A 12,207-nucleotide genomic window follows, 5' to 3' on the forward strand; every position below is an offset into this window, starting at 1 on the left:
TTCCTGAGAATTCTCACGCTTCAATTATCTTTATGACAAAAAAAAGTCAGAAGAGGAGCAACACATCACAACCCTGTAAACACTCATCAGGTATTTGGACTTCTGTTCAAATGTCATGTTGAATTCCTTCATCGCACCTTTTAAATGCACACCAGATGAAGTGCGATCATGTACAAACGCACATGACATAAGTGTAACTTTTCTACTTGTTTGTTAATGTGACATAAGCTTCCTCCAGTAATAAAGCAGATTTCATCTCGTCCCATATAAAGCTCCTGTGACTTCATCCGTCGGGCCATGGCTCGACCTACTGAGGCTGAAGTTTGATCAGTTCCTCTGGGTTTTTTTTTAATAGTTTACGTCCCTTCTGTAAAACAATTTGGGAAAGAGATGGATTTGTCTTTTGCCCGTTAAAAAATATATTTCCTAGATTGCATTTCCCTTCAGATCGTTTCACAAAAACAGGTGAAGCATCAAGACACTGGATGAGAAAAGAAAGGACAATCAACACCTCGTAAATGTTGGAATCCTCCACAAAAAAATATACTTTTCTTAAAATCAGTTGCAGGTGTCACATTTCCCCCCGTGGCGGATACAACAGGCAGACCAACGATGCGCAGTTACACCAAAAGTGATATATATTAAAGATAGTATATACAAAACAATGATGGCATATTTGGGTACCACATACAGAACAAGTGTCCATGGCTTTCAGTTTGTTTTTTTCAAATCTGAATGAAACGTTATCTTACTCTGTGCACAATATAAAAACACACACAAACGACATACAAACAGCATACTGCTTTGGCTGATATAAATAAGTGTTTTCATAAAGAGGAGATGCTGGGATGACGTGGGGGAGGGAGTATTGCTTTCATGTTAGACTCGTTAAATGTTTCAAAACCCTGAGAAGATCAGAAATGAATTGGGTGACACCCAGTGGGAGATGCCCAGCAGCACGCCGCTGCTTCGCCATCAAGATCCTGAAGCCGAGAGACTAAGACGACACTATTCTCCCCCCCGTGTGACGGCTCTGTGTGCAGTCCTGCATCCCCACTGGGTGACGATGACGATGATGATGATGATGATGATAGTAAAATAATAGATTGTACTGCAGTTGGACCCACATTGAAAGTGTGTGACGCTTGAATCATTTATATTTGCAAAGGACGGCGTGTTGTGTTTTAAGTACGATTTCACACTAATTCCGGCTCAACCCTTCTGGACACAAAAAATATTTAAATAACAGAACACGTCAATCATTTCATTTTTGCATAACATTGTCCCTCCTTGTGTTTTCCGGGTGTGCCGTGTCGCCACGTGACTGCAGGGGGGTCTATGTCACTCAGCTGTCCATCCGCATTCGTTTGACCGTCGAACTCTCCCCGCCCTCCGACCAACTCAGCGTGTGGAAGTCCAGCCGCTGCTGCTGCTGCTGCTGCTGCTGCTGCTGCTGCTGCTGCTGCTGCTCCTCCCGGTCGCTGCCGCCTTCGTGGGAGCTGCAGGAGGAGCTGATGCTGTCCGCGGGAGACCTCCCCATCTCGGCTCTGGCGTGGTGGTGGTGGTGCTGCGGAGGGCCTCTAGGAGCCTGGGTCATGTACCCCGATTGGCTGAGGTGGTCGCGGGGCGGGGAGATGGGCTCGGCTTTGATGCTGACGTTGGGGTTGGTGCTGGAGAGGTTGGGGCTTTCAGACCTTTGCAGAAGGAGGGGAACAGAAAGAAGAGAGTTTTTTTAAGGCTTGGCCGTGAAGTAAAGGCGCCACCTGGTGGTCAAACTAACATGCCAAAAAAAAAGAGACATTTTCTTATCTGGTTGGCTAATATTGACACTTGTGGTGGAATATTTACTCAGGTCCTGAGCATACCACGAAGTACAAATTTGAGGCTTATGTACTTAATGTTATGCTACTTTATGGGTAACACTTTTAATAACTGCATGCTATGGAGCATTAGTTAGGAATGAGAACACTTAATTTATCAGTTATAAAGCATTGTTCCAATTAAGTATTATATAATGCTTCATAGCGCGCAGTTAATATAACGTGTGATTCAACGTAATGTGGCACAGAATAAAAGAAGAACAAGGAACAAACCACCACGGCATTGATAAGTTAAAATGGGCTCCACGTTGCCTTAAATAATACACGTTAATTCATCAGCATGAATCTAATAATGCAACTTACCCAAAACGCTCCTAGGGGTTTGACATTGTGCTTTAATTTACAATTTAAAATGCTTACAGTGTCATATTGCAACTTTAATGTAAGTCAAGGATCAGTAGCCAATCCCTTGTCCTGCAATAACAAAATGTCAGACGTATACTTTAAGTCGGAAGCCTCTCTCTTCGTCGCATCACACCTCATGTGCTTTAAGCTGTGAATCTGTAAACGTGTTATCCGTCTGCGTCAGGTACTCACCCCAGTGAGCTCAGCTGGTGTTGCTGCCAGGCCGCCATGGAGCCCAAAGAGGGGCCCGCGGGGCAGCTGAAGCCCGACAGCTCCGCGCTGCTCAGGGAGTAATCTATGAGACGGCGAACAAAAGCGGTTGAGAATAGCCAATCGGACCGTTCCATGAAATGAAATTAAGCTTAATAAAACAGAAAGTAGAACAGCAACATCGCAATGTCTTCAGGGACGTCGGGGTCGACACTGACAACAACAGCAGCACGGTTACACGTTCTAATAATCTAATTAGGTACCGTTGTTGTAGGCCGAGCCGATGCCGCAGTAGACCAGACTCTGGTGAGGCAGACTGGGTGTGTTGATGGAGACCACCGGGGTGGACAGAGGCTGACTGGACTGACTCTGCCTCTGGTTACTCTGGAAGTACACACACACACACACACACACCGGAGGTTTATTCATTCAAGTCTGAATAGCAGTCTTCTCTCTGTCGGTTGCTTTTATGTGCTTGGAGCGCAGCTTTATTCAGGGTTCATACACATTTCGAGCAATGGATTTTCCATGACTTTAAACCAAATTACCATGACCAAACATTTTGTGAAATCTCAGTGTAAACATGAAAAAGTGAGAAAATGTAGTATTTAAACTGACAATAACGATTCCAAAGCATACAGTAAACCTTAAATGACACTAATGAATGAATAAACATGTAGATAGATAGATATACTCGGCGTATGTCTGCTTGTATTTTGAGCGTCTTTCTTTTAAAAGCATGCTAATTATTTCAAAGCGTAAATAAATGACATGAATACATAAATATTACATATTTTCATGACTTTTCCTGGTTGTCCATGACCGTAAGAACCCGGTTTATTGTCCAGTGGATGGCTGCAGTGCCCCCTTTCAACCACATGATGGCAGTATTCACAGGTTTTCCAATGGAGTCTTTCTAAAACTAATTCATCTTGAAAAAAATAAAAAAATAAAAAAAGATTCACACCTCAAACACTGTAGGCATGACGTCAAATAAACTGTATGTTCCTCCTTGTAATAACCTGCAACATCAACTTATTCCATCCTTATTTATTTTATTCATTACCCAGGATGCCTGCCTACTTGTGCTCAGTGTCCTGCTCATGAAAGTCTGTCGATGGACACTGAATGTTTTGTCAGTAGTTCAGTGTTCTTAAGGACTCTGCTGCTGCAACCTCGCTGCTAATTTACAACACACAAAAAACAACTAAATACCAGCAGGCAATTCCTTTTTTAATCAGTCACAGTCTCAAATTAACTTAGAACCCAATTTGGTTTGGCATATACTTTTAGTAAAGCTGCTCTTTAACTTGACACATTTCTAACAGTCATTAGAAGTTGTGTGTTGTTGCTCTCTGAGCTGTTGCCGTTCCAGCCCGATAATGTCAGCGATGACATCACCCCGAATGAAGTCATTCACTGCTGTACGCACGCCCACACGCACAAATGGTGGGTTAACCAACTGATACATGCCTAAAACTAACAAGCTAAAAACATTTGGAACATGACATTAGGTTTCTTTCAATGATGATGGTTAACACATGAGGCCGGAGAAGCGGCTCTTTACGGATGTCGCTTTAAAAGAAACACAACGAACAAATAAAAAGAGAAAATTAAATGCTAATTTCAAAGAGTGGCTCTTGCTCATTTGTGCGAACCACAAACACTACACGCAGCGTTCTGTTCACACATCCTAGAGGAGGAAGTGATGGAACGGACGAGTTGCTACCTGACCACCACTCGGCATCTTTCACTGCGGTGAATGAAAAGCAGAAACCAACACTCGTCCTCGTGTGAGCAGCTAACACCCTTCTCTGTCTCCTCGTACCATGTGGCAATGTTAGCATGCTGTTTATGGTTTTGTCGCGTGTATGCCAACCCTTATAAAAGCTAGTATGGAGCACTCGTACAGCAGCGAAAAAGGCCTTGCTAGCTGCAAACAGAATGGCGCTAGATTATTTGTGATTAACAGAATGCATATGATGCAAAAATAAATAATTACTAAACTAAAAACAGGGCTTTGCTCCAAAGGACTTACATTTATGAGACGTAAAAACTGAATAAAATAATCAATGATTCAATTTGGTACAGTCAGAGCATACTATAACTATCCCTGAATCTTATTTAAACAATCTGTAAAAAGTTGCATATGAAGTGATTTCAATAAGTCTGTATAGAGAAGTATCCTCATATACACAGAGAAGCTGTGCTATTATGTAATTTTTTTAAATTTTTTTTTGTACATCAGCGAGAGATAAACAGGAGAAATAGTAAAAACGCTGTTGTTTCCCTGCAAAATGCAAACAGACGTTCGGTCACCATAGTAAAGGGAAGATTTGCTTTCAGCCATTGTTTGCTAATCGTTACATCATGTTTGAGCATAGTGTGGGAGGGAAGGGCAACAGAAAGGGAGTTAAGGGCAAATCAATAACTCCAATAGCCCGGCTCAGCTGCTGAATGCACGATCTGGAGAAAGGAAGAAAAGACTCCAGACGCTCTCAGACTCCTTCACCGCTCGCAGGAGCCGGGAGTCACTTTACAAACCATGAACTCGGTTAGATGTCATGCATCCAATCACAGAAACCATGCGCAGTACCACTTTTTCAGAGGTTTATCACTGCCGCAATTTTAAAGAAGAATAGAACGTACCAGCATGTTATTTTTGCATTTGAGTTCTTGTGGTTCTGTTTCTTTACCTGACTTGAGCCTCGACGGAGAGTCAGCACTAGCTTTGACTGGATGATGGCAGCCTTCTTGAATTATGTGAATTATTTGAAATGTGACTGTCACTGACAGGATTTGTGTATCTTTTGCCAAAATGCATCATTTTGACTTTATAAAGGTTCTTTAGACTAGGAGACAATCAATCTGGCATAAAAAGATCATGGGGTGTTGTCCTTCTCTGTGTGAACACACACACACACACACACACACGCACGCGCACGCACACACGCACACAACAAACTGATTCTTGTAGTCTCAAAGGCTAGCCCAGGCTACAGAGCTCATGGTACCTCCATGACATAAAGGGTGGTACAGGTGAGACGCCTGGAGGTTTTCTCAGTTTGTGCTATAAAAAGGGAGCAACACTCCAGCACAGGAGGAGAGGAAGACTGCAAGATGATGTACACAATGCAGTCAAAGTGAGGTTCTTTCATGAGGTACGAACAGGCGGCGACCTGCAGGTCTGAAAGGTGGAGCTGACGCTGAAGTTAAATAACGTCTAACGGGCGTCAGCGGGCCACTTCTCCAGCTGCACAAAGTCTATTTATTACCTCAGTAAAAACTGTATATGATGTTCATTTAGTAAAATAGGGTCCCATTTAATAGGTGATAAGGTAGAGTGTGCTTTAGCGCGTGGCTGTCTTGTGACTGACTGATCGCTACCACGACGTTGTCCTGTCTGGGAGTATTTTTGTCTTTGAATTTTTACCCTTTAACAGTGTTTTTCTTTCGTTAAACGTTACATTCTGTCTTATTTAGTCCTCTCATGTCACTTGTAAAAAAAAAGAAAACAAGATGCCGGCGGTCAAAATGTCGAGACTGCAAAGCAGCGAATACTAGTTGTAGCACTGACAATTGATGCCTTGAGGTTAATTCTTTTTTTGAATCCAACGAGCAACTCTTTGGCAATATCGATGTGTGGAACAGAGAGATCCTGTCTTGTTTAAGAGAACAATTGTTTTATTAGCGCACTCAACAACCATCTGGTCCAGATGGTGTCGAACTCTGCGGTAATCTGCATCATCTCTTTACCCCGTTTCTTGTTTGCAGCCGACATTCCTGAGGCTTCAAAAACAGTGCGTCCCATTCTGGTTCCCAATAAAATGGGCAGTGAAAGGCTTAAACCATGCGTATTTTCAGAGTTGCGCACATGCAGAGAGGTACAACATGTTTACAAGGTCGGTAGCCGAGTAGAGGTCAACTTGTGTATGCGGTTTGCTGCCCACTAGTGGACACACGTCAAATGACACAGCTTTAAGTGCTATTCTATTAACAACCAGCCTCAAAAAGAGTGTTATTCAAAGAGAGCGCCGAATGAATTAAGTGAATTAACATCATTAAGACTTGTGTTGAGGTCCAACCACACACACACACACACACACACACACACACACACACACACACACACACACACACACACACACACACACTTACTAGTGTTTGCATCAATCCTTTGGACTGAGGGATGACCAATCGGAGGTCTGTCTTGCGGCTGGTCGGGACCATGTTGTTCCCAAGAGGCGGAAGAGGAGAAGGAGATTTGGGAGGTATGAGCTTCCCCAAGCTGCCTCCACCAGGCGAGCCCACAAAACCGTTAACTAGACAGAGAAAGATGGAAATTTAAGGACATTTGAGAAGGGGATTTGTAACGAAACCCCAACTTTCCCATAAGAACTTTATAACAGGTTGACAGACTGATGGTTGGAGAATATGAGCTTTTATATATGGCATGTGTTCAACATTTTGCCGTCACATGTCACACTTTAAAGCCTTTCAGTGTTTTTTTTCTCATGTGTAACAGCCCCAATGCACATACATTTAGAAATAGTTGTAGATTTTGGAATGTGCCTTATAAACAAAAAAGGAGGTTACAGTCCCGTGTGTTAGATCCATTATATCAACCTCTTCCACTACCAGGCGCCGAGTGGAGAATGAAGAAAGTACGTCTATATATTATACAGGAGATAATAATGAATAATTGATCTTTTCTGGCTCTTGACATTACATAACGGCAGTGTTCCTATGAGACATGCTGTACTGGGACGGAGAGCACGAAGATGACAGGCAGAGTGGGGGTGGTTTAGGAGGAGGACAGTTTGTGGTGAGGGTTAAATATCCAACAAAAAAGACAAATACAGCTGATCTGAACCAGTAACAAATGACACAATGAGGAGCCTCAGGACCCGTCAAATCACACAGAGGCCTCCACTGTGATTTAAATCTGAAACCGTAGTCACAGAACAACCTTTGGGATCATTTCTCGCTCAAGTGTTTGGTTGACGATGATACATTTCTCTGTCATCCGAGCTGCAGATTGCAAATAATGAGCAAAGTGTGACTGTCTCCTTCTTGAAAGGATACATATGCAGTGGGTGGGGCTGACTGTGCGTTATCCAAGTTCACAACATGTACTATGTGTGATAATATAATGAGTTTGTAATGGATAAAAGAAAGTGTACTTTTTGGATGACAAGAAAACTGCAGTGGCTTATTTTAGTGATCTTTGTATGTCATTTCACCAGTTCAACCACTCCAACTACATTATAGTTGTTTCTAGAAATACAACTAAATTATATTGGTGGTAAATGCTCCGATATAGTTTTTTGGGGTTTGACTTACGGTCGTATTAATGTTTTGTCAAGGTTTTGTTTCACTGCTAGATGGACTGAGCGTCTTTCTAGTTTACAGCACTAATGCAATAAAACAGTAAACTATACAACACAATATAATATCGTGAATGTCAATCATTTGACATAATTGTCAGGCATGCTGCTGGATTGTTTATGGTTATAAAAAAGGGTTTTCCCTAACAGTGACAGACATGATCCATCGGACAATGAACACATCTGTATACCGGCAGCCACAAAGAGATAGAGACAAAGAGAGGGATGAGAAGAGAGAGCGAGAGACAGAGGTTATAGCAGGTAGCGCCTCCCATGAGGGAAGATGCTGAGAGAGCGTGAGGAGAGGAGATCCAAGACGTCAGCGTTCTGAGGCAAACAATAAAAGAAGGTTGAAGGTCAGATTGATCAGGTGAGTTGCTGTGGCCCGAGAATCATCGGAGGAGGACAATTTCTTTTGCCGCTATAGAAGATGTCTCACTGTTCAGGTCTGCAACTGACCTGCACTGCTAATTAAGGATTTAAATGACAAAGCCGTGCATGAAATTGTAACACATTCATGCATAAAATATTGTTGGCGATGGTGTGGCTCAAGGGTAAAGTTGTGTCAGAGTGGGTTTGTATGACTCCTGAGAAACACATACCGACTGGTCCAGACCCGTTTTGCAGAGTCATGTCAGAACTGCTGTGCAGGCCACCTGAGGACACACACACACACACAGTTATTTGTCTTTTTTCAACCAGTTTGTGCTCTCTATACACGTATCCAACATGACTGGTTTTTGCTGGTCGCCACAGCTAAAAAAAATCTAAATTTGACCAAATATGCAGTCACTCACAAGAAGGAAAACAATTCACATATATAAGCCTCTTTTTTTGACAATGTGTGATTAGGAGGTTTGCGTTTGCTAGTCATTATTCCTGCGGGAACTACCACAGTCCTAATTGCCCGCTGTCATTTGCGGTCACAGTTGTTGCTCCTCCCATAATCTTAAATCCCGTCCGGACAAAAAGTCAATGTGCATACACAAATTGTTGTGTTTCCGATGATTCAGTGTCATCATTTACCTGACTGCCCCCAGAAAATTAAGCACACACACACCTGTGTTCCCGGTGCTGGGAGGTCTTTGTGGATGGTTCATGTTTCTGTGGAGGTGTGTGTGAGGTGAGGAGAGGATCCCACTGTCGGCCAGAGCTGCTGTGGCTGCAGCTAGAGCTTGGGAGGTCGCTCCTCCTCCACCTCCTCCTTCTCCTGCACCGGGGCTGTACGACATGCTTTGCATGAAGTTCTGCTGTGGAGGGCCCGTGGGCTGAAGAGGAAGCAATAGATAGAAACAAATCGATCACTGAACTCGATCGATACCGCGATTTTAAAAAATAAATCAGCCAGAATCTGTTTTTGTCTTTTAATTTGCATTCCACGCACGTGTTTGTTTGATCGGGCACCTCACCAAAAGGCCAAGGCATACGATCAACTACCAACCAACATAAATCTAACATGTTGTTGCTGCAGAGAATGAAAGAAAGGGAGGGAGAATCCCAAATAAAAACCAGTAGGATGTTGATTTGCTCAGAGACTCTCAGCAGACGTCCGGTATTCATAAGCGAGGCTCTGATGTGCGTCAGCAGGGATGTTTAGTGGCATACTGGGTGTGTGCACAATAAAACCACAGCGCAACTCACAATTTTATGACTCTTCATCATGTTGTCAAACTCTTCATTGATCTTCTTGTACTTCTCCTCGGTGTGGGGGGTGAGGACGTAGGAGGCGTCGGCGTCGGGGCTGTCGCAGCCTCTGTGCTCCTTCTTGTTCAGGGCCTGCGGGTGAGATGAACACAGGGGAGAGCCGGAGGGATTAAAAGCATCGGTGAACATGGAGAGGTTTCACCAACATCAATAGCTCCATGGCGCAGCTTCCAGTGGCCTGTGGTTGACATTCATTATAAAACTAATTTTCCCCAAAGAAGGTGCTGAGCACTTCCTACATCACCATACGGCAGTTTGATGAAAATGATTTACATCTCGGTCGGAAATCTTTAGGAATTCCTCATGATGGAAAATTCCTTCATGAGGAATTAAAATGTACATAAAACCTACAGCTTTGAAGGAAAAGGGTTCAGTGTTTTTTTAGTCCCATCATATTTTGCCGTTACTTTCCCTCATTGCATTGGAGAGGGCCTTTCTTTCAGTTGTTTTCTGCAACTATTTATATCAACGTCTATGTAGTAAATCCATCTACAATTTAAGTCAGAATTATATAGGATAAACTAATAATAAAGTATTCAAGCATTCATTTATCCATCAGAAACAACAACAACAACAACAACCCCGGTATAAAGATACTTCCCAAACACTGAGGTCACCCATTTGCATTGCTGCGAGTCTGCTGACTTCTTTATTGTGATTCTCAAGTCAGTTGAAACACATTTTCACCCGGAGGTAAAAACAACATGTTTTTAAAAAGCGTAGCGTAGCGTTTTGTTTACTACACATTGTTCCTATTTTGTTAAGAAACATGTTTCCAATCATTCAATCTTTTGAGAATCAGCGTAATAAGTGGCCTCCACTCACAAATGCTATTTACAATCGCTGTCTACTTCCTGTTTTGCATGTAGAATAGCTGCATTCATGCTTGAGCCAAATATCCTCTGTCCACACGGAGCATATATTCTTCTTCTTCTTCTCTTGAGTGTTGCACACAATGACGGTAGTCGTCCTCTAGAGAGACGCTGCTCCACATCACAGACTTACTCATTAATATTCTCAGCAGGCTTTTAGACACAATGGACTGGAGTAAGCAAGATATGTTTCTATCATAGCGAACCTGAAACAACTTTGAGTCTGTTTTGGTGTTTATAGATGCACAGAGCAGACAGACAGGGAAATGAAAAGGGAAAACGTTGGGTGTTAATGTGTCACCGAGCACCAAAAGAGATGCATTAGCGCAAACAAATCTGTGGAGGATCGAATTACTGCCAGCAGTACAGCTGGGGAAAAATATCCACACCGCCGCAGTCCTGGTGACGACTAGAGTTACCGCCTCGCCGTGTGCCGCCGCCAACCAGTCCAGGTGCAGTTTGCATCACTTCATCATTTTATCCTATGCAGCATTTGTGTGAAATAGCCATAATTAACATGTTATATTTAAGTTAAGCCCAAGAAATGGTCATCAAGTATGCCTTCATGAAAGGTAGGGAAACATTAAAATACTTCTTTGGGCGAATCGAGGCGGTTGCGATGGCCAGATTGAACGCACACATTTTCATGTTCATCACAGGCCTTTGAGTTCATCATTTGGCTCTTTATTTACAGTGTTTGTACGCGGCCGCGGTAAAGGCTGAGGTTCGGGCATGAAGTTGCGACGGCACGGTGAAAGGCTCGATGTGGAACTGAGGGGAACTGCAACGTCTGGGAAACATCTTTCACGTTACACACACGTCAGGTGTAGGGTTGGTTACGGAGAACTATTATGGCACCGGCTCCAAGACGTCCGGTACCTCCCGGACCGAAACATAACGCAGATTTCGGTGCTTCCTTTTGGTGCCTGAGCCGATTTAAATACTTTTTTTTTTACACTACTCTGTAATGTTGCACAGGAGACTAAAAAGGTAGCGCGGTACCCGTACATTAAAAAACGATCGGATTTTGCATATTTTTAGTATCGGTACTTTATTAAAACGGCACGGATCAGAGCGCAGTCACTGCTCCGCTCCCTCTCACGTCATGTATACTTTAAACAGTTAATATATTATTCAATTTGAAGGAAAAAAATTGCCTCAGGCACCGTTAAGGCAACCGATACTCATCCCTAGTCATGTGACCCAAAAATATTACAGCAGTTACGTCCAAAGAGAGGAATGCACATTCATATACGAAAAACAAGTACAACTTTTGTATCACGTTACAAGGAATACATGTTCTTGGCGTTGTTCAGGTGGTTTAGAAAGATCGGGTTTAGATAATTGGTTTAGAACATGGACGGATGAAGTGATGGATGTTTAATTTAAAGCACCTGGACTTTCGGTACAAGGGTCAGTGTGAGTAAAAATCAAATCACACCGGCGTCACGCGAGTCTGTGAGATGACATCACTTCTCCTGCACGCGCCCATCTCGTCTCTGCCGCTCATGACGTTACACGTCAAAGCGCGAAAAGGACCGGCCGGCCCACCGGCCGGCTGACTTGCCTGTCCACCACATGCCCGCTGCATTCCCAGACACTGCTAGTTATTAGGAGCTTTAAAACACACACACACACACACACACACACACACACAAGTCTATTTTCACCGCGGGCCTGAAACTACATTTAACAACAACAACTGGTGATCACTTAGAGAAGTCACACGCTCAATTCAACGGCTGGTTATTTCCACACACACACACACACACACACACACACACACACCCCGTTAACATTAAGCCGGCC

General features: G+C 43.2%; 1 protein-coding gene across 6 annotated transcripts in view; it reads right to left on the minus strand.

Annotated features, from left to right (window-relative positions):
* Positions 1 to 615: 615 nt before the first annotated feature.
* LOC137782783 (myocyte-specific enhancer factor 2A-like) overlaps positions 616 to 12,207 on the minus strand; it is a 36,121-nt gene continuing 24,529 nt past the window's right edge. For all 6 annotated transcript variants that reach the window (XM_068572404.1, XM_068572414.1, XM_068572431.1 and 3 more), the window contains 7 exons: positions 9,464 to 9,598; positions 8,883 to 9,090; positions 8,425 to 8,478; positions 6,594 to 6,757; positions 2,699 to 2,819; positions 2,418 to 2,520; positions 616 to 1,694 (listed from right to left, as the gene is read on the minus strand). In XM_068572404.1, coding sequence (XP_068428505.1) covers positions 1,346 to 1,694; positions 2,418 to 2,520; positions 2,699 to 2,819; positions 6,594 to 6,757; positions 8,425 to 8,478; positions 8,883 to 9,090; positions 9,464 to 9,598 — 1,134 coding nt within the window. In that variant the 3' untranslated portion in view covers positions 616 to 1,345. The remainder of the gene's footprint in view (positions 1,695 to 2,417; positions 2,521 to 2,698; positions 2,820 to 6,593; positions 6,758 to 8,424; positions 8,479 to 8,882; positions 9,091 to 9,463; positions 9,599 to 12,207) is intronic.

Source organism: Clinocottus analis, unplaced genomic scaffold, assembly GCF_023055335.1.
Source record: "Clinocottus analis isolate CAN_PGR_092001 unplaced genomic scaffold, fCliAna1.0.p SCAF_1, whole genome shotgun sequence".
NCBI classification, from domain to species: Eukaryota; Metazoa; Chordata; class Actinopteri; order Perciformes; family Cottidae; genus Clinocottus; species Clinocottus analis.